Raw genomic sequence first — 23,438 nt, 5'->3', positions numbered from 1 at the left:
AGTGGGAGCACAGCCTCAGATATGGCTCTCAACTAAAATGGTGTTCACAGTTAAAGGGAAATTCTTAGTATTTTTTTTCCCAGCTTTACTGAGGTATGATTGACAAAAATTGTATATATTTAGATTATACAACATGATTTTTTTAAAGGTGTACAATGTGATGACTTAATATATGTATACATTGTGAAATGATTACCACAATCAAGTTAAGTAACATATCTGCCACATCACATAGTTACCTTTTTGTGTTAGTGTATGTGGTGAGAACATGAGATGTACAAATTTCTAGTATACAATACAGTATTATTAACTAAAATCACCATGCTGTGCATTGGATCCCCAGAACTTATTCATCTTATAATTGAAAATTTGTATCTTTTTGACCAACATCTTCCCATTTCCCCCATCACCTCCAGCCTGTGGCAACTACCATTCTACTCTCTGTTTCTATGAGTTGAACTTTTTTAGATTCCACGTATAAGTGGGAACATACAGTATTTGTCTTTCTGTGTCTGGGGGGAGTTTTTAGTTTTTATGAAAACAAAACATTTACAGTTACACAGACTTAATCTTGGATTTCAGGTCTTTGTAGGATAGTTAGGTAAACATTTAAAAATGCATGAAAATTTAAAAAAATTATAAGTTTAAAAAGTAGGTTAAAAAAGAAGAGAAGGAAAGGGAAGCTTGTTATCTTTGAAAATTTTGTTAGTTCCTCTGAAGAATGAGGAAGGAGTAGAATTTTAGGTCTGAAAAACAAAGTGGGGAGCAGAAAGAGAAGTAGATAAGAAAATCAAAATTTTTATACTTTATGTGACTATTAACTCTTGTGAAATTTTACCTCAGCCCTGTCTCCTGAATGTCCATGCTTCATCAGTTATCTTTTATCCCCTTCCTCCTTTAACAAGAGTTTTAATAATTTTTTAGAAGTTACAAACGTAAGTATATAGTAAGAGGTTTAAAGAAATATCTTACAAAACTAAAATGTTTGTTTAAAAAAACCCAAGAGGCTAAAATAGAGAGCTCACAAGTGAGATTTAAATAAAAAGTTATTAATGATAGTATTTACAAAATTAAACACGAAGCAAAATTCTAGAAGAAGAACCAGATATACATGATATTAAAATGCAAATATAAATTCCTGTGTGTATTAATACTTGGGCAGAAATATAATTAGTCAAAATATGTCATGATACCCATACATTGTACAGCCAGAAATAAAAAACATAATGACAAATAGCAGACTCACGGCATCTGAATAGAAACTTCATTTCCTATTTGAGATACATGTAAATTTCTTTTTTTCAATAGTGGAGAAAATTCAGGAGGGTATTATGAACACACATAATGAGATAATAAAACCTCTTCAGAATACTTATGGGAATGATACATAAACATTTAAGAAGGACGTCAAACATTATTGCAAGCAGGAAGATCTTTTAAGCACGTGGTAAGCTGTAACTATAAATGCATAGTTCAACAGTGATTATTAATAAATTACAAGGAAGTGGAAATAATGGATATGGAAATTATCTGGAAATTTGCAATTCTAGGCACAATAGAATACAAAATTTAAGGTGTAGAGAAATTATAGGAAATTTCTATTCAGTATATGTAGTATTATAATAATTTCATTTATCCAACAAGAATATAATTAGGAAAATAAAGGAAAGCTTAAAGTTAAAATCCAACATCACTGAAAGACTTAATAGGAAATAGGAAAAAGAAATAAGATGGGTAATTTTAAAATTTGAAAGCACAAGTAATAAAGACCTCTTTCATGTCCCCCTTCCCTCATATCTAATAGATCTCTGAGCCTTATAGATCCTGCTTCCTAGAGAATTCTTGAATCTGTGCCTCACAAAATAAGCCATAGTCATGTCTTGACTCTTAGGACAACAGTTGCTCTCTCTCTCTCCACCTTGTTACTTCCAATCAGTTCTTCGTTATGGAGTTTAAGTGATCCTTTGAAAAAGTAAATCTGATCATGTGTTCAAAAACTGTTGATTGCATGCACTATTTACAATAGCCAGGTCATGGAAGCAACCTAAATGCCCATCAACAGACGAATGGGTAAAGAAGATGTGGTACATATATACAATGGAATATTACTCAGCCATAAAAAGGAATGAAATTGGGTCATTTGTAGAGATGTGGATGAATCTGTCACAGAGACTCATAGCGAAGTAAGTCAGAAAGAGAAAAACAAATATCGCATATTAACGCGTATATGTGGAACCTAGAAAAATGGTACAGATGAACCCGTTTGCAGGGCAGAAATTGAGACACAGATGTAGAGAACAAATGTATGGACACCAAGGCGGGGAAAGCAGTGGCGGGTGGTGGTGATGGTGTGATGAATTGGGAGATTGGGAATGACATGTATACACTGATGTGTATAAAATGGATGACTAATAAGAACCTGCTGTATAAAAAAACAAATAAAATTCAAAAAAAATAATAAAACTGTTGATTGCATATTATGGGCATAAAAGATTATTTTTATTTTTTGATACAGACTCGGGTAAGTATTATATTCAAATTTGAGTATGGATTCGTAGAATTTAAGTGAAAATATTAAAGTCTGACCTCACATTTGTTTTGACCTTGAAAATTTATAGGTTGCCTCTACATTATCTTATTTAATCTTCAGAACAGCACTGTGAGTTAATTTATATTATTAGTTTTATAATGAGAAAATTACATATGCAGTATGATGACTGTAGTTAATAATACTGTATTGCATATTTGGAAGTTGCTAAGACAGTAGATCTTAAAAGTTCTCATCACAAGAAAAATAATTTTGTAACTATGTATGGTGATGGATGTTAACTAGTTTTATTGTCCGTGAATATATCACAATATATACAAATATTGAATCACTATGTTGTACATCTGAAACTAGAGTAATGTTATGTGTCAATTATATCTCAATTAAAAAAAAGAGAGGAAAAAAAGAGAAAAAGAAAGAAAGAAAATTGAGTTTAAGGTTGCACAGCTAACAAGAGGCAAGGCTCAGAATTCCTGACTGCTATATACATTTTTAATCAGAGTAAATGGTTACTTAGGGATACAGGAGAAATACTTGTAGACTTCTTGATTTTTACAGTTTCTGGTTTGTAACCAAGGAGAACTTGTCTGTACTGGGGAGTTCTTGTTAATATAGCCTAACAGCTCTTCATTGGGAGAAGCGATTGAAAAAAATCCATTAATCTTCCTTTCTACTTCTTCCAATCCATCCTATGAACTGGATACAGTTGTTAGATTACAGATTACATTTTTTAAAATGTGGATTTTATTTCCAGTTACAGCTTGCAAATGTAAATAATTATGAGGGTGCCTGCAAGCCACAATATTATAGTACTTCATGAATTATGATAAACCATAGTCATGTTTTGACTAATAAAGTATCACAAAGTACTCGTGTAATTGGTGTTTTATGAATTATGTCAGTAATTGTATCATTACAGTGTCTGGCCCACAGTAGGCACTTGATAAGTATCTGTCATTGAATGAGTTGGGTTGGTTCAGTTTCAAGTAATAGAAGACTCAACTCAAAATTATTTAATTAATGAAGACATTTATCATCCTCTGTGATAAGAAATCTGGTGTCCAGAAGTTCTGCAGCTCAGTAAAGACTTAAGTGAACTATGCTCTTTCCATCTCTTTGCTTTGCATTCCTCAGCATGTGATTGAATTATGACTATGCTCAATAACTGAATCCAACTCAACCAATTAGGAGATCATATATGATTTCTCTTGTATGTTTATAGCTTCCAATTAATATATTTATATATAAATATAAGTAATTTTCTTCAGTCATTTAGCAAACTTACTGAGAGTCTAATTGGACTCATGTATTGTGTTGATTGTTTTATTTATTGAAAATTTCTTGAGGAGGGTGCATTGATGGTGCTAAACCTATAATCAGTGAGTAATTTTGATATATTTTGGGTTTGTATGTTGTTTGTATAAGTTAATTTTCTATGGGGAGAAGAGGAAGAATTAGGAAATAAGGTATTTATCTCTATGAGCATTTCTCAATCCAGCACTGTTGACATTTTGAGCCAGTAATTCTTTGTTGTAGGGGCTTCCTGTGCTTTGTAGGATGTTTACCAGTATCCCTGGCCTCTACCTAATAGATGCCAGTAACATCTCCCATGTGTGAAAACCAAATATTTCTAGACATTGACAAGTGTCCCCTACGGAGAAAATTGCTGCTTCTCCAACCCCCAGTTGAGAACCACAGATCTATACCAAAACTCTCCAATTTTTATTTTGAAAACTGTAATCCGGAGTTTAAGAGAATCCTGAAAGTAGATACGGAACAACCACTACCATGGTTTCTATAGAAATTGTTCTGTTTTGAGTAGATATTTTATAATAAGTAAGGAAGAAAAGCTTTTGGTTTAGGAGCCTATTTAACGTTCTGGGGGAAAAAATCTTGTGACTAGTTGTATTTACTCTGATAACTATAGATACACTTAGTTTTAGACATTGATAAATTTTTCTTTTATTAAACTATGGTTGATTTACAATGTTGTATTAGTTTCAGGTATACAACAAAGTGATTCAGATATATATATAGATATAGGTAGATAGATATTCTTTCTCAGATTTTTTTCCATTATAGGTTATTGCAAGATATAGTTTTCTGTGCTATACATTGGTCCTTGTTGTTTATCTATTTTATATATATAGTAGTGTGTATCTGTTAATCCCAAACTCCTGTTTTATCCCTCCCCACCCCTTTCCCCTTTGGTAACCATAAGTTTTTTTTCTATGTTTTCTATGTCTGTGAGTCTCTTTCTGTTTTGTAATTAAGTTCATTTGTATCATTTTTTAGATTCCACATATAAGTGATATCATATGATATTTGTCTTTCTCTGACTTACTTCACTTTATATGATAATCTCTAGTCCATTCATGTTGCTGCCAATGGCATTATTTCATTCCTTTTTATGGCTGAGTAATATATATATATACCACATCCTCTTTATCCGTTCAGCTGTTGATGGACACTTAGGTTGCTTCCATGTCTTGGCTATTGTAAATAATGCCGTATGAACAATGGGGTGCATGTATCTTTTCAAATTTGAGTTTTTGTCTTTTCTGGATATATGCCCAGGAGTGGGATTGCTGGATCATATGGTAACTCTATTTTAAGTTATTTTAAGGAACCTCCATACTGTTCTCCATAGTGGCTGCACCAATTTACATTCCCACCAACAGTGTAGGAGGGTTCCCTTTTTTCCACACCTCTCCAGCATTTATTATTTGTAGACTTTTTCATGATGGCCATTCTGACTGATGTGAGGTGATACCTCATTATAGTTTTGATTTGCATTTCTCTAATTATTAGTGATGTTGAGCAACTTTTTATGTGCCTGTTAGCCATCTGTATGTCTTCTTTGGAGAAATGTCTATTTATATCTTCTGCCCATTTTTGATTGGGTTGTTTGTTTGTTTGTTTATATTGAGCTGTTTGTATATTTTTGAAATTAATCCCTGTCAGTTTCATGTTTTGCAAATATTTTCTCCCATTCTGTAGATTGTCTTTTCACTTTGTATATGGTTTTCTTTGCTGTGCAAAAGCTTATAAGTTTGATTAGGTCCCATTTGTTTACTTTTGCTTTTATTTCTTTTGTTTTGGGAGACTGACCTAAGAAAGCATTGCTATGATTTATGTCAGAGAATGTTTTGCTTATGTTCTCTTCTAGGAGTCTTATGGTGTCATGTCTTCCATTTAAGTCTTTAAGCCATTTTGAGTTTGTAGTTGTGTATGGTGTGAGGGAGTGTTCTAAGTTCATTGATTTACATGCAGTTGTCCAACTTTCCCAACACCACTTGTTGAAGAGACTGTCTTTTCTCCATTGTGTATTTTTGCCTCCTTTGTTGAAGATTAATTGACCATAGGTGTGTGCCCTCTATTCCTTTCTGTTGATCCATATATCTGTTTTTGGGCCAATACCACACTGTTTTGATTGCTGTGGTTTTGTAGTATTGTCTGAAGTCTTGAAGAGTTATGCCTCCAGCTTTGTTCTTTTTTCTCAGGATTGTTTGGCAATTCTGGGTCTTTTGTAGTTCCATATAAATTTTAGGATTATTAGATCTAGTTCCATGAAAAATGTCATAGGTAATTTATAGGGATCACATTAAATCTGTAGATTGCTTTGGGTAGTATGGCCATTTTAACAATATTAATTGTTCCAGTCTAAGAGCATGGATATCTTTCCATTTCTTTGAATCATTTTCAGTTTCCTTTATCAATGTTTCATAGTTCTCAGCGTATAGGTCTTTCACCTCCTTGGTCAGGTTTATTCCTACATATTTTATTTTATTTTTTTATGTGATTTTAAAAGGGATTGTTTTGTCAACAAAAGAAAAAACAAAAACCACATGATCATCTCAATAAATGCAGAAAAAGCATTTGATAAAATTCAGCATCCATTCATGATAAAAACTCTCACTAAAGTGGGTATGAAGTGAACATATCTCACCATAATAAAAGCTATTTATGACAAACCTACAGCCAACATAATATGCAGTGGTGAAAAACTGAAAGTTTTCTTGCTAAAATCTGGAACAAGACAAGGATGCCCACTCTCACCACTGCTATTCAACATAGTATTGGAAGTCCTAGCCATGGCAGTCAGACAAGAAAAAGCAATAAAAGGTACCCAAATTGGAAGGGAAGAGGTAAAATTGTCATTATATGAAGATGACATGATACTCTATGTAGAAAACTTAAAGACACCACACAAAAACTATTAGAACTGATAAACAATTTCAGCAAGGTAGCAGGATACAAGATTAACATACAGAAATCTGTTGCAGTTCTTTACACTAACAATGAAAAATCAGAAAGAGAATGATAAATTCTTTTTATTTTCTTCCAGCATATTATGACAACACCATATTTCATAGAGTTGTACCTGGTTTTATAGTCCAAGGGGGAGATCCTACTGGTACAGGGACTGGTGGAGAGTCTATCTATGGAGCCCCATTCAAGGTGAGACTGAATTTTTTTTATCTATTTTCAAGTCAGTTTGGATTGCTTAATCAAAAATGATTGTGCCCCACAGAGGAAAATGCATTTTATGTTAGTGCATGAAATCGGGTCTGTCATATACTTAGGATTATACAGAATAAGAGCAGCACTTACCCCATCAAGCGTTCTTTCTAAGTTGTCTTGTCACAAAGTTTAACGCTAGATTGAATTCAGATGGAGCTAAAGGTGGTAGTGAGGAAAATGTGAGTCAGAAAAAAAGACTATATAACATATTTCCCGATATCTGACTGTATCTGATCTCAGCAACTTTGTATGTGTAAAACATTTCTAGAACATTGCATATGCCATCCTATTTTAAAACATTTTATTTAACACAGTATAGAATTTATATTAATCTGCTTGAACTGCTATAACAAAATACCTCTGACTGGGTGGTTTAAACAATAGGAATTTATTTCTCACAGTTCTGGAGGCTAGGAAGTCCAAGATCAAGGTGTTAGCATACAGTTCTGTGAAGCTTCTCTTCCTGGCTTACAAATGGCTGCCTTCTTGCTGTGTCTTCACATGGTGGAGAGAGAACGTTCTGGTGTTTCTTCCTCTTCTAATAAGGGCACCAGCCCTACTGGATTAGGACTTCACTCTTGTGAAGTCATTAAACCTTTTTCATCTTCTTATGGGCCCTATCTCCAGTACAGTCACATTGTAGGTTAGCACTTCAACATATGAACTATGAGAGGACACAATTCAGTCCATAGCAGAATTCATTTTAAATTGTACACAATAGACCTTTGTAGCACAAGATGCATGCCGTAACAAGAAATCACAAGGGGAAACAGAAGGAAGAAGCAACATAAAAGTTAGAAGAGGTGTGGGTTTTAATCAAGAATAGGTCAGTGCTTTGTTAACTGCCAACATAGATCTAAAAAGAAAAAAAGAGTTAATGTCATAATTAAGATATAAAGGATAGCAGTGGGTTCAAGTAAAAGCTAAAAGCTGGGTTATTTATTAATCTGATGGTATCAATATTATGTTCTTTTAATGAGTAAGCATCAATAGCTCTTAAAATATGAATTTTTAAAAACTTCGAATTTATACTAATTAGATAGAGTGTCTGGAATGTCCTTTAATTTTATACTGGGTTACTGTATGATTCTTGAGAAAAATACTTGAACTGTTTGCTTTAATTTTCATATGATAGTGGCCTTAGAGCATGTGAAATGGTTATAAAAGAGTCTCAAATGTTACTGTTAGCCTATTTTATATTTTACAAAATTGAGATATCTCATTATTTTAGAGCCTCCATCTGGTAGGAAGCATTCCTTTTTTCTATTATTTGGTTTAACAGAATAGCTCTTTGTGACAATTCCTTTCTAAATTGAGATTTTTGCTTATTATATTCAAGTAATACAGATATCTTGGTAAGTTTTTCAATTAGGTCATTTTTAATACAGTATCCAGAGTTATGACCCTTTGAGTTCAAATCCCTTGAGACGAATTTATTAAGGAAACAGAACTTCCTTTCTGAAAAACATTGATTACATAACATGGCTATATTATAAATGAGTCTAGTACCAGGTCTTCTGTTAACTGAGAGACTAATGTATATGTTATGTAACCCTACCCTAGCAAGAAAACCACCTTAGAATGGCTTGCTCCTGCTCTTTTGAAAACTGTCAAATGGGACCAGTGTCAGTTCAGAGAGGATTCAACTTAGGACTTTAAAAAACACAGTGAAGCACATAACATAATCATACTAGATTCCTTGAATTAAAAAATAAGAAGAAAACAATTGTTTCATGACATTTAGAATGGGCTCAGGAAGGGAATAGTTGAAGACTCTGTAATGATTCAAAAGTAGGTATCCTGGAGAAAAAAAAATAGAAGGTTCTAAAAGCTTAGATGGCTTTGAGGGATGAGAAGAATAGGGAAATGACTCAGAAATCCATTCCCCTTGAGTTCCCTTCCTCTGTGTAAGTAGTAAGCTTTCCACAAAATAGGCTAAATTTGTGGCTGAGTATATTTAGAAGATACTTACAGGCTAGTGAAGTTTAATAGAATTGAAGGAACCATAGATACTGGATTTGATTATATGTGAAAATCAGTTAAATAAAACTTCAGCATTTTTGGTTAGAAGTTGTGTGGAACCTTGCTTGTTAGCTGAAATATGAAGGGCCTTATAACTGAGGACATTCACTAAATCTTTTTTTTTTTTTTAATGCTTCAGGATGAATTCCACTCACGGTTGCGTTTTAATCGGAGAGGACTGGTTGCCCTGGCAAATGCTGGTCCTCATGATAATGGCAGTCAGTTTTTCTTTACGCTGGGTCGAGCAGATGAACTTAACAATAAGCACACCATCTTTGGAAAGGTTCGTGTCCAGTTATCTTAGGCTTCTATGATATATATGATCAACTTACCTAAGAGCTGCCTTCATAAAAATATTCCCTAGGATATTTATTTATTATTTCTAAAAATGATGGAATACTGTATATTCCTGTTATAATAAACTATGAGGAACCACCTGAATTTTTGTGTGTGTTTTTCAAACAAGTCATTGGTTTTAACTTTAAATTTTTCTGTTTTCTAAAATTGTATTAATGGTATTATTAACTATTATGTCACTCAGCTGATACTGTTTTAACATTTTTAGAAAGACACCTAGGTAATAACATTTAGTAGTTTAAAGTTTATTTTGTTAATGATGAATTCCCTTCAGTTTAAAGTGGAACTTGTGTTAACATTAAAACTTTTTTTTTTTAATAAATTTATTTATTTATTTATTTTTGGCTGCGTTGGGTCTTCACTGCTGCGCCTGGGCTTTCTCTAGTTGTGGCGAGCGGGGGCTACTCTTCGTTGCAGTGTGCGGGCTGCTCATTGCGGTGGCTTCTCTTGTTGTGGAGCACAGGCTGTAGGCACGCGGGCTTCAGTAGTTGTCGCTCTCGGGTTCTGGAGCACAGGCTCAGTAGTTGGGGCACATAGGCTTAGTTGCTCTGCGGCATGTGGGATCTTCCTGGACCTGGGATCGAACCCGTGTCCCCTGCATTGGCAGGTAGATTCTTAACCACTGTTCCACCAGGGAAGTCCCAACATTATAACTTTTTGCCTGAAATATTACTTTGAACAATACCTATTTAATCCTGCTTACATTTAACATCATATCAGAGATTATCATTTCCATAGAATTTTCAATAGTTTTCTTTAAAAGGGATTCTGAAGATTTTTTTTTCTCATGCTTCTCCCTTTTCATAAATATTCCAATATTTTCCCAGATAGTTTAAGTCTTAGGCGTGTTAGACATCACTAGTGCATCAGCTCCCTCTGCTGGTTCAATAAGAATGGTTTCCTCCTATCCTAGACAAAAGATGAAAAGGGGAAGAACACACTTAGCACAACTGGAAAACTGGTATTATTTTAGAACTTTTGAGAAATGTTGAATAAGAGGAGTCATGCCAAAAACATGCAATACAGTATTGTTGCTTAATACTTAACAACTTGGTTTAAGAAATATGCATTGGCACATTTGAGCCACTCCAACACAGGTTGTCTGATGTTCACAGATTTTCCTTCCTATTATTTACAAAAAATAAGTATATAATAAAATGAGATTTATGTTACCATTCTGCACCATTGTTTACAATTGATGTTATATAACTTACACATTAGAGACAAAGTATAGCATAGTGGTTACAAGTCAGAATGGCCGTCACTGTCGGCTGTATAACTTCTTTGAACCGCAATTTTCTTATCTGGAAAAGCAAGATAATGATAGTACCTACTTTTAGGATGTTTTATCTCATTTAATGAGATAATGTCTTTTTAAAAAATTCCTTTTCTCTTTTATTTGATATAACTTCCAGGGCTTAGAAGTTATCTGGGTTATATTACTCTTCCGTATCCTTACTAAAAGTAAAACAAACCTAAAGTGGAATCATTGGATGTTCTGTATATGATTCCCTGAAATATATATTTGGCCCACTCTAGCAGACACGGGCCGACCTCTAAAAACAATCAACTTTATCTCTTTGGAGAATGCCTTTAATAATGTCTGCAGAGCACTTACCACATTGTTATTGTTATTTGCTTGATCTACCCTATTCTAAAGTGTAAATTTGTTTATAATGTTTGAACAAAAAGTAGTCATTCAGAAGGTTATTTGGCATTATATTTTTAATAAAAACTGACATTAAGTATATACTGGAAATTTCTCAAAAATCTTACTAAGGGATTAAACTTCATCAATGCCTTTTCCCCTTAGGATGATGTTGCTTTTTTACACTATTTAATGCATATACTCGTATATAACAATATGAAATTCCCTTTCAATTATTTAAAAAATATTTTCAAAAGTCCTCCCTTATTTCAAAGAATGAATTTAATATTTTTCAATTAAATTTTCTTTTTTATTTGATAGGTTACAGGGGATACAGTATATAACATGCTGCGACTGACAGAAGTAGACATTGATGATGAAGAAAGACCACGTAATCCACACAAAATAAAATGTTGTGAGGTAGGAGCATGATTATTATGAGATACATTACTTAAATTATCACTTAAGAGAAATTGATTATTTGTATTCTTAAATTATCAGATGAAATTAACATCACTACTTAGATTTTATCTCTGTAATTTAGTCATAGTTTCTGATTAAGAATTTTTTTAATTGAAGATTTCGAATTCAAAGATGAAACTTTAGCTGGTAATCCAATGAGTGCAATACTCGACTCATAATGGAAAGCTGGATGAATTAGGTTTATTTAGCCCAGTGAAGTGACATCTTAGGTAATTTAAGAGTGATTCTTCATTGAGGAAGCAAGGACCTTAGAGCATTTGATTTGGAGTCAAAATACCTGAGTTTGTCTCTCTTACTATGTATTATGTTTTCTTGAATATTTTTCCCTTTTGTAAAATAGGGATAAAATACCTTTTACTTAATAGCATATTGGATTACTGGGAGAATCCAGTGAGGCCATGTAAGTGGAAGTATATATCATTATGCTTGTAGTGGTTATGTGAGGAAAAATTATAGACACTAACGGCAACATAATTAAATATTGGTTTTAAGTTTTTGTGAAATTTTAAAAAATTGAATCATGTTTTCAAAATATTTCTTTCCATAGGTTTTGTTTAATCCTTTTGATGACATCATTCCAAGAGAAATAAAAAAGCCAAAAAAAGAGAAACCAGAGGAGGAAGTAAAGAAATTGAAACCCAGAGGCACAAAGTAATAATCAGAGTAGAAAGATTTTTCTCCTCAGCTTGAAAAGCAACACTGATTCATTTAGTTCACTTTATTTCCTTTAGTAACAATTGTTTAGTAGTGAGGGGGAGGTCAGTTTGGACCAAGAGGTAACATCTAAATTATATTGTGTGTGTGTTTTTCTAAATGTACATTTCTTATATTCAAAGACAGTATATAACTTTAAAAACTTAAGGTAAATAAGTATTGTCTGAGATTTCCATATGAAATCTGTGTTAATAAGTAGGTAAATATTTATGATCACTACAAGACTTATATATGTAAATGAGTTATTGAGAAATTTTTTTTGTTTTTTACTTGTTTTTCCATTAATACATGCTCAGGATAAAGAACTTGGAAAGTAAAGTATGAAGGATATAATGACCACATGGTTACATTATTTAACTTCTCACTCTTGTTTTTTGGTGCTATTAAAATAATCTTATTATAAATATATTTAAACATAAAGCTGTTTCTGTATTCTGGATTATTTCCTAAGGATAGTTTTCTAAAAATAGAAATTTCTTCTTTTAATAAATTTCAGTAATTTGTGAACAATATTCTTTACATTATTGATTTTGTCTATTTTATTAAAATAGATATCAGAGAGTTGGATTTCAATTTACTCTTTACTGAACTGTAACGTCATATTAGGGATTTTATTGTACTTATAAGTGTTAGAGTCAGACAGTTTTAAGTATAATACTGCCTACCCCAGTTATAAGAAGCAAAGTTTATTAATCTTTCTGAGCTTCAGTTTCCCCATCTTATAAAATGGAGATTTATAATACAACACCTGGTTATAATGAAAATTAAATGAGAAGGGGAATTTGAAAACACCCAATAGTGTAGGTATTCAATACATATTCTTTTCTTTTCTTGATATCCTACAATGTAAGTAAGTTAAGTTGCTGTTATTAAACTGTCAAATATGAGCCAGACACTTTAATAAGCAGTTGATATCTTGTGGCAGAATAACTTCTTATACAGCTATATATTTGATTTCCTTTTATTTTTAATTATTTATTTTAACTAATTTATTTCTGGGTGAAAGGTCACTGTCACTATATTCAGATATAATATTCCATAACTGTGATTTATCTTGACAACAAGCCCAAAAGTTGGATATTTTTGTTTTTGTTTTTAATTCATAGCAAATATAATAGGGATGATGAGGTAGTTATTGATTATATCTAAGTTTTGAAATGAAATTCCTCTTTTGTGGCCAAATCTTTTATTTTTCCAATATTTGAAAGGAGAGTTTTAATAACTTATTATTTATCTTCCTTGTGATATATTAATTTGAAGGCTCAAAAAAGACAAACTTGATTTTTCTTCCCATGTACCATTTGGTTAGCTAAATTTTTTGCTTTTTTTGACAATTTTGTTTAACTTATTAATTTTAAAATATTAAGATTGTTTTGGCAGACATTAGATAAATTGCTTCCCATTTGTAGTACTCTCAGAGCTATATGTTTATTAGTTTTTTAGAAATCCCCATTTTGCTAACCAGTTTTGGTAAATATAAAAAGCTTTAATTATTTCTGTCATGCTTGACTTAGTGTATTTAATGGTTCTATTGCTTTGAAAGTAGGATATTTATAAGTTTTGTTTAACTTTTTCTTCCTAAATTTTCTTTCTTTAATTCTTTTTTCCTTCTTTTTTTTTCTTTATTTCTGATCAGAAATTTTAGTTTACTTTCATTTGGAGAGGAAGCTGAGGAAGAAGAGGAGGAAGTAAATCGAGTTAGTCAGGTAAAACTCTTAATTTGCCCTTTGTTCTGAATTATAAAAGAGATTAGGGTCTATATCTCACTCATTTTTTAATCTCCTGCTATACATAGCACAGCATGTTTTACATGGTACACATTCAGTAAGTGTTCATTGAACCAATTCATAAAATGATTTGTGGTCAGTAATATTTGCAACTTCTGAGATGATTTGAGATAGTTTTTTTTTTTAAATCTGGCATTTTAAAAAATCAATTACAACTAGAGTTAAAGAATGATTTAATTTTGTGATTCAGATTTTAATTATGCTTGGTTTAATTGGATTGCTAGTTGATTTAGTAATTATCATTACTGTAATAAACAGTGACAGACCAAAGTTCTTATATTCATTTTAGTATCATTTATATGTATCTAATCGTTTCATTAATTCTCATCACAGCTCTTTAAGATAGGAATTATCATTCCCATTTTACCTATGAATAAGTTAAGGTGTTAATAGGTTGTAATTTGCTCAAAGTCACATAACTAGTAAGTAGCTAGAGCTGGGAGTTGAACCTACATCTGTCTCACGATAAAATCCATGTCTCAAGATTATACATTGCCTCCTGGCCTTTATCCCACCAATGCTTGCCATAGGCCTTTAAGTATGGTTTTCCTCAATATCACTTTCATCACAGTACTCATTGCTGAAACACCTACAGTGCCCCACCATTGTTTAAAGCAGTGATTCTGACAAATATGCCCCAAGAAAATAATCTTCAAGGGTTTTTACTCCCCCAAATTTTCGTATGTCTTTCTTTCTTAAAAATTAGTGAACACTGAGACCTAAAGGATAAGATTCAAAGTCTTTACTGTAGTATGTAATTAAAACTCTGTAACCTAGTACTACCTTACTTGCTTGATGTGGTCACCTATTTCTTACTGACACTTACAATAGCATCGACTTAAAAGCACATTATTTTTACCCTTGTCTTTACTTCTTTATCCACGTGCTTCCCTCATCATTGAGCCTGGTTTTGGTAGGCTAATATTGGGCATATAGTAAGCACTCTATTTATACCCATTACATTAAAACTGAATTAGAATGGACATGTGTAAGAAATATTTAGTCTTTTTTTTTTGCTGTCTTCAGTATCCTTGATTGATCTATTTGATACCATGGATTCAGTTACCACATGTATACTAACATTCTGAACTCTAGGAAACAAGGCCAAATATTTCTTCTGGGCTCTTATCCCTCTTTCTGAGTTGCCTTTAGGAAACATCTGTATTTTAGATATCAAAATTAAATTCATCTTTACATGAAAACCTCCTTTTCCTATTCCTTATCAACATCACCAATCACTCTGTCCCCCTGGTATCTCAGAAGTCATCGTCAGTATACTAGTCTTTTATTATTCATGATTCAAATTTGTCCCTAATCAAACTGAAAGATTCACTATATGTCATGATCCTGCAGGTATATTTGTAAATGGAAAAAATCATGAATGTTAGATCTGGGAATTGCCAGGATTCCCTTTCACTGATGTTTTGTGAAGATGTCAAGTTTTCTTGCATATCCATGCCTTCCCCAGTGTCCCCCCACCCCTCTTTTTCCTTTGCTTGGAGTGTGTGCTCTCCTTTATTTGGCTAATTTTTATTTTTCCTTTTAAAATTTACCTCCATTATTAACTCCTCACTACCTCTACCTCCCTCCCCAAGACAACTTTCACCCAGGCTGAGCCATCAAACACTTGTTATACTGCATTGTAATGATTTTTTTTCTTATCCGTGGTAAGTATTTATTTTATGTAATCTCTATAACAACCATGTGATATAGATGTTATTATTCCTGTTTTGTAAATGACGAAATCAATACTGAGATGTTAAGTTGCTTGCCTAAGACTGTGTAATTAGGAGGTCGTGGAATCAGAATTTTGACCTTAGGTTTTTATAGCTATTAAAGTGTCTAATGTGATTTTGAATGCTGCAGAAGCTGCCTCCTTCTAAAAGGCTGGCAAGAAATTTCACTGGTAGCACAGCATTCTGGGGTGGGGGGCAGCTCAATGCAGTCGGCGCACTGCCCTTCCCTAACTTCCCTGGGGTCCTGGATAGTACTAAGTTTAGCAGCCTTGTAGAGCAAGTGTAGGCAAAAGGAATTTTTCTGTCAATCTTTTGTTGAATTAAATTTCTGGTCTAAAATAACTTTTGTGCACAATTACTTTGAGATTGACTCTACTAGGAGATTAGTTTGAATTTTTTCTATTGGTAGCAACAGCATGTCTTAAATGTTTAAAGCATACCTTCCTCCTGCTGCTTACTTTGCACAAAGTTAAAACAGAAAAAAAAATAATGTTTAACTTCTACTGAATTATAGTGAACTGGATACTCCAAAAGCAATTTGTGTTTGCTACAAGGTTGAAATGTGAAAGATACCACCATCGATAGTTCTAGCTTGCTTTTTATGTTTGCTCTTAAACCTGTAAAACACTTTAAACAGTAGAAAGACCAAGTAAATTCTTTCCTCTTTGCCAAGAAAATTGCAACCCACAGTCCATTATCAAATAAGTAGGATAACTCTAGTATAGTGTCATCACATTTCTCTTGTCTGACTTTTTAATTGAGGGCGCTCTGTGATAAAATTATCAAATGTTTGTTTCAGACTCTCAAATCTATATCTCTAGGCTGACTTACTTTTCTTTTCTCCAGCTGCCTACTAGACATCTCTATATTTAAATATCTCACTTGTTACCCAAGCCCTAGCCAAGGCTTAATTCATTATCTTTTCTTCCCAAACTTCTCCCTGTTCTGTGACTTCTCTTTCTAATTCCCTGGTATCAGTGCCCCTTAAAGAAGAATTTTAGATTTAGTTGACATTTTTCTTATTTTTTTCCTTGCACAACCAGTTAGTTGAACTGTTCTACCAATTTTTCATCCATGGCGTATCTCAAATCTGTTTTTTCTTTTTAATTTATTTTACTATTACCCTTGTTCCAGGCTTTATTATCTCTAGCCTGGGGCTGCAGCCCTAGTCTACAGACTGGTCTCCCATCTCCCTTCTCTTTTTTCCCTTCCACTCATTACTATCAGAATAGTCTTCCTGAAGCCTGATTAAGATGTTATAGTTGCTTTCTGTTGACTGTAGAAATAAGGCCAAATTCCTTGGCCTATTATTTCAAGCTTTTTCTTTCATGACTCCCCTTTGCCAACTCTGTCCTTTAGTCTAATGCTTCTTAAACTTCCTTAGTAATAAAAAAATCACTTGTAGTACTTTAAAAAAAATTTAAATTCCTAGACCCCATCTCAGACCTACTGAATCAAAATCTCCGAGGGAGAAACCTGAGAATCTGTACTTTTAATGAATTCACTGGAAATCTTACCTGGGAAATGTAGGAAACACTGTGTTAACAGATCTGAAATATTTGCTGTTCTACATATATGCCTTGTATGTTCCTTTTTGTGTGTCTTCGTTCATGTTCTTTCCCCTGCCTGAAGTGTTCTATCCCACTTCTGAATGTCAAAGTCATATTTATTTTCAACACCTAGAATACTATCTTTTCTCAATGTCTTTTCCAGGTTTTCTTAATCTTTTCTTTTTCTGATCTAACGTCTACCTTTCTTGTGATACTTATATTTTGCTTTTAAAAACATTCTTTTTGCTTTATTACACAAGAAATGTATGACTGTGTTCTTGTTGTGTAGTATTCAAACATTATACCCTTTTCTTTCTGCCTTATTAATTTTGTAGGGTCCTAGGCTGTGAGCTCCTTCATAGTAAACTTTGTGTCATCTTTGAGTGGCAGTGTGTTGCAGTAGAAATAGCATGGATTTGGGATCATAAAAACTCATATTGGCACTTCACTTTCTATAGATAGTCTGCGACCTTGAATAACTTAGTCTCTCTGAGTCTCCATTTTCCTCTTTGTAACATGGCATTAATATGTACCATTTACAGTTGTGAAATAAGGATACAGATAGTCCTTATTTTGATACGTCATGCAATCGAAAAATGGTTTCAAAAGTCAAATGTCTTAAACTGTATACTCTATGTTATAAATTGTATTTTATTCTCAGAGAGCTAAAGAATATCAGTCACTAATATAATCATGATTATCACGCAGAAGCTGCTGCCCTCATACTCAAGCAGTCTAGAGGGCTAGTGAGAAACTTCACCAGTTCAGCTTCCTGAAGGAGGAAGCCATAAGCACAGCACTGTGGGTGCAGTGCCCTTCCTGAGCGCTCCCACGGGGTCCTGAATAGTAGCTTGAGCAGCCTTGGAGAGCATGGGTGTATATCTGTACATCGTGACCCACCAACAATCCACTCTCCACATGTGAGTGGGTCTTGAAACACCATGCAGAATCTTTGGCCTACCGAATTTAGCTGTTTTGTGTGTTCATATAATGGAGTCATGGGTAAGTTTAGCTTGAGAAAAGAGAGCAACAATGAGCAAAAATTGTTGAAATTTACTGGCTTAAAGGAAAAGACATTTCTCTAGAGGGCATGAGATAAATTCTAGCGAGAACAGAAATGGGAGTGCATTTTTTTTATTTTGCTTTTGTACTGTTCTTCAGACTGTGGGCATCCTTCAAATACATTTTACCTTTTGGGTAAAATGAAACTTTGGCCAGAAAAGGGAAGGCTAGCCTGAATATTGGAAAAGTGTGACCGAATAATATATTTTTTAAAATTTAGCCTTACTGTTTTTAAGTGTAAATAACTAGAGCCAAAGTCAAGTCAGTGTCTTTTACAATGACTGAGAACAATTTGCAGTTTCAGTGGTTGCATGAAATTAAATATTTCTAGAGGGCTTGAAAATAATTGTTTCATTATTCATTTGCTTATCAAGTTTCTTTTTTCAGTGACTCCACAGTGTTAATCTTTATTCCAGAACCTAACATCACAAGTTAGTAATTGGTAAAGTCTGAATTGAGGCTTTACTTTATGTGGAAGGAGAAATAAGATAGAGTCCCCTCTGGTTTATGGATTATCAGCGTGGGATTACAGACACTGCTTCACCCCACTCATTATTCATGACAAGGTGCCTCTGTCCCATGGGTTAGCTTTCTTTCATTATTTATTTCAGTATCTTTCTACTACCTGATAAAATCTCTTTTAGAATAATAGAATTTTATAGCTCAAAGGGATCTAGTCCAAGTTCCTTTCTTTATAGATGAGGAAACTGAGACCCTGGTTAAGTGACTTGCCAGACTGACTTCATTTCCTTTTTGATAGGATTGCATGATAGGAGGATGCCATAATAACATATCTTGAGTTCAGGAAAGCACATTGTCAGAGTCTCTCATGATATTCTTGTGGACAACATGAGGAAATGTGATCTGGGAGATAGTACAGTCAGATGGATTTATAGCTAATTGAATACTTCTGCCCAAAGAGTGCTTTGTTGTCAACCTGTGCCTGATTATTTGAACTAATAAGTTAAAATGTAATAAGAGTACGTGTATATTCTGTACTTTAGTTTAATGAAATCAGCTGAATAGGTGTAAGACTTAATAGCCTGTAAGCCCTAGTTGAATTACGAAGAATAAAGTCTCTGGAATAAGGAATTTAACATTCTTTGCATTTTGGGGGATCACATTTGCAGCATTTTGTTCAGTTCTGAACACATTTAAGAAGGATACTGACAAAGTGGATGTATCCAGAGGAACAGAGGGTCATGAGGAGGATGGGGATGATGCCAAAAAGCATCTTACTCGGGGAAGGCTTAAGGACTGGATATACTTCGGTGAAGTAAAAACTGAGTGAAAATGTGATCCTAGGCTTCAGATATTTGAAAGGTTTTTATCTGGAAGATCCTCCCCTTCATATTGCTTTCTTAAATAACAGTTTCATTCAAATGTCTGTATTGGTTTAAAGTTCACCCCTGAATCTTTGTGTATAACTTAAATACAAATGTCAGAAAATATCTTTCAAGTAAAAGCTACAATCAGACAAGTAGTTTTCTTGAGGCAAGTTAAATGGTAGGTCCAGTATAAAAATATCTCAATAGCTAAATTTGAAAATAGTGATTAATGTGTGCCACATTCACATTGATACACAATATTTATCTTACTACAGTATATGTTAGCATTTTAACTTCAAATCCAAAGTTATAAAAAAGCTATTTTCTTACCCAGACAAAGGTATATCAATAGACAAATGCATCACTTTTGAGAATAAAGAAGGTTTTTGTCTTATTCTCATTTATCCTGTGAAATTTAAGTTTCCCCCAAATTTGGGAAGTGGGTTGGGCATGACTTGGAGAGTGCTGCTAGGCCATTTGTACAGAGGTTGTCAGAAGTGTTAAATAGTCTCTTTTTTTTCAAAAAAATTTTTATTTTTTGGCTGCACTGCATGGCTTCTGGGATCTTAGTTCCCTGACCAGGGATTGAACCCGCACCCTCAACAGTGAAAGCGCAGAGTCCTAACCACTGGACCGCCAGGGAATTCCCCAGTCTATTTTATAACATGTTTTTGCCCCATTATATTGTATTAAACTTTGATTTACTTATCTTTCTAGTTGCTTATATTTAATTTTTTTAAATGTTAATATATTTGTAATCGTTTCATGTTTCTGCTGTAGCAAATTACCATAAATTTAGTGACTTGAAGCAAAACAAATTTAGTATGTTATAGTTCTGGAGGCCAGAAGTCCAAAACAGGTTTCACTGGGCTAGATATCGAGGTGTTGGCAGGGCTGCCTTCCTTCTGGCGGCTCTGAGGAGAATCCATTCTCTTATTTTTCCAATTTCTAGAGACTGCCTATATTCCTTGGCTTACAACTCCTTCATCTTCAAAGCCAGCAATAGCAGGTCAAGTCTTTCTTATCTTTCATCATTCTGCACCTGACTCTCCTGCCTCTCTCTTTCTTATAAAGACTCTTGTGATTACCTTGGACCCACCCTGATAGTCCAGGATAATCTCCTCATCTCATAATTCTTAATTTATCTACAAAATCCCTTTCACCAAGTCAAGTAACATACTCACAGATTTTGAGGATCAGGAAGTGGACATCTTTAGGGGCTGTTACCCTGCCTACCAATTTATTTGTATCTAAACTAAACTGTATGGAATATTCCTAATAACAGCAATTGTTTGTAGTTCATTTTTAGTTCTAGAAGGTACAACTAGGATTAGTTGGATGGTTGAAAATTACACATATTCTTTTTTTCTCCAATTAGAGAGAGAGTTGTCCAATAATAGAAGCCATTTAAAAAGGGGTGATTTTCGTGTGTGTGTGTGATTATTAAGCTCCTTTCAGGTGTGGAGACACTGGTTGATAGTCAGCAGTAATGTTAAGGAGATGCCTGCATTGTGTGGAGACTGGATTAAGTGGCCTGTAAGATCTTTTTTTTTCCCCCAAACTACTAAGTTTTCTGGTTCTGTGCTAAAGGTCACAGAATGTAATAGGGTTCATGAGAGAAACAGTATATATGTGTGTATATATATATATATATATATATGTGTGTGTGTGTGTGTGTATGTGTATATACACACACACATACACACACACACATATAGGAGAGGGGGAGAAGTAGAGATTAAGATTGATAGATTGCTTGAGTTTTAGGAATTGGCTCATATGTTTGTGGGGGCTGGCAAGTCTAAAATCTGTAGAGTAGGCCAGCAAGCTGGAGACTCAGGGTGGAGTGAATGTTACAGTCTTGAGTCCAAAATTTTCAGGCTGGAAAGTCAGGCATAATTTTTGTGTTACAGTGTTGAGGCCAAATTGCTTCTTGCTTGGGAAAGTCTTTGCTCTTAAGGCCTTCGACTGATTAGACGAGGCCTGCCTACATTTTGGTGGATAATCTGCTTTACTCAAAGTCTACTGATTTAAGTGCTAATCACATCTAAAAAAAATTGTTTCATAGCAACATCTAGGCTGGTGTTTGATCAAACGACTTGGGTACCATAGCGTAAAATTAACCATCACACAGAGGTAGTTAGAGGTTGAGACTCAGACCTTCCCACTTCTTGACCAGTGTTGTTCCTCTGTACCACTATGCCTCTTGCTTTCTTTCTTTCCACTTGTACTCTGTTTAGTTCCCACTGTTTCACTGCCTCTATGTTCTTGGGTGTGAAGTGGCAGATAATATAATTTTCCCACATCCCCTTTGATGTTCATTTTCAGATTTGCTTACAGACAATTTTGAATTTACTGTGGCACTTCTTGCATTGTGTTCACTAAATATATTTAGTATTTTGTTCAGCCCTAAACCCTTTAATGAGCCAGCTGCTTTTATGTAATTTTTTCAAAAATTGTTTTAAAATATATTAGGTGTTTGTTCTTCCTTTAAAATTATTGTTACCTGATGGTATAAATAACAACCTTAAAATAGGTCATTCAGAAAGAGTAGGCATGAAAGAGAAATATCTGAATTCATTTTTATCCTCTTTGAGACTATCTCCAAATTTCTACAGCTCTTCCACAATTTGTTTTCTCTGCCTGCAGGATTCAAAGTCTGCTGTAGTAGGAAGCGACATCTAAAAAATTGCTTTTGATCATATATTTCTATGTTAATTTAAAACATTAATTAAAATTTGAAATGGTAATGATTATTCAGATTAATTAGTTTCCTTCTATTGTAAAGTCTTATTTAAAGTTAATGTAAGACAAGTTTCTTTTTTTCCCTTTAAGCTGGTTTAAGTTTTGGGAGATAAACAAGAACCCATTTTTTTAATGTTAATTAAGCTAACAATTGTAAACTAACATTTACAAGTAAATGAAATAGTAGAGCTTATTAATGGACCAAGAGCCTGGAGACCTGAATTCTAATCTTACTCCTGTTATTTATTAGTGCAACTCTCATTCTCTGATATGTTACTAAGAGGCTGGACAAGAGGGTCTGAGGCCAACCTGGCTGTAATGTCTTTGACTGTGACTCCCATGAGGGAGGCACATGGGGAGAATTAATAAGGGACTATTTCTTAGAATAGATGAAAATAAACATTGATGGCTGAAGACACAGGAGGAAGAAATTTTAGGAAGGAAAGCGTGAAAAAAAGATATTCAAGTTTTGTTCTAGTTGAGGTCATTTTATATTCACTTGTACACTTTTGTACATATCTCGTTTAGTTCTCTTGTATGAAGCAAGCAAGGCTGCTATTATTATTTCCATTTTTGTAAACAGAGTTTCTGAGGTTGGATGAGGTCATTCTCTTTCCTCAAATGGTACACGTTTTGGACTAAAGCCCATAGAATTACTGAATACTAGATTTTGAAACTCATTTGGTCCAACTCTTATCTTCTTTTCCTGTGTTCTTTCTACTATACCATCTTCTGGTTTTTGAACAGTTTTCATTGTTAGACAAACATCAAGTAATTCTTTGATGTTTTGTCTTTTTATTACTCCTTGGTTTGTGTAAGGTTATGGAATTAGAAATATATTTTAATTGCATAATTCAGATTCTACAACTTTTTAAAATTACAGATAATAGTATCTTTAGATTAACTGTTTGAGAAAAGTTTTTGTTTTGCCTTT

The 23,438-nt window shown here is 33.6% G+C and overlaps 1 protein-coding gene across 3 annotated transcripts in view; it reads left to right on the top strand.

The window, feature by feature from the left end:
- The window catches only part of CWC27 (CWC27 spliceosome associated cyclophilin), a 239,368-nt gene that overhangs the window by 13,094 nt on the left and 202,836 nt on the right, over positions 1 to 23,438 (top strand). For all 3 annotated transcript variants that reach the window (XM_082457317.1, XM_082457315.1, XM_082457316.1), the window contains 5 exons: positions 6,897 to 7,009; positions 9,234 to 9,377; positions 11,421 to 11,519; positions 12,130 to 12,233; positions 13,933 to 14,002. In XM_082457317.1, the coding sequence (XP_082313443.1) occupies positions 6,897 to 7,009; positions 9,234 to 9,377; positions 11,421 to 11,519; positions 12,130 to 12,233; positions 13,933 to 14,002 (530 nt within the window). The remainder of the gene's footprint in view (positions 1 to 6,896; positions 7,010 to 9,233; positions 9,378 to 11,420; positions 11,520 to 12,129; positions 12,234 to 13,932; positions 14,003 to 23,438) is intronic.

This window comes from Balaenoptera physalus (genome assembly GCF_965194825.1).
Source record: "Balaenoptera physalus genome assembly, chromosome: 3".
Taxonomy (NCBI): Eukaryota; Metazoa; Chordata; class Mammalia; order Artiodactyla; family Balaenopteridae; genus Balaenoptera; species Balaenoptera physalus.
Note: the sequence above shows the minus strand (reverse complement) of the source record. Positions and strands in the feature narration are given on the sequence as shown.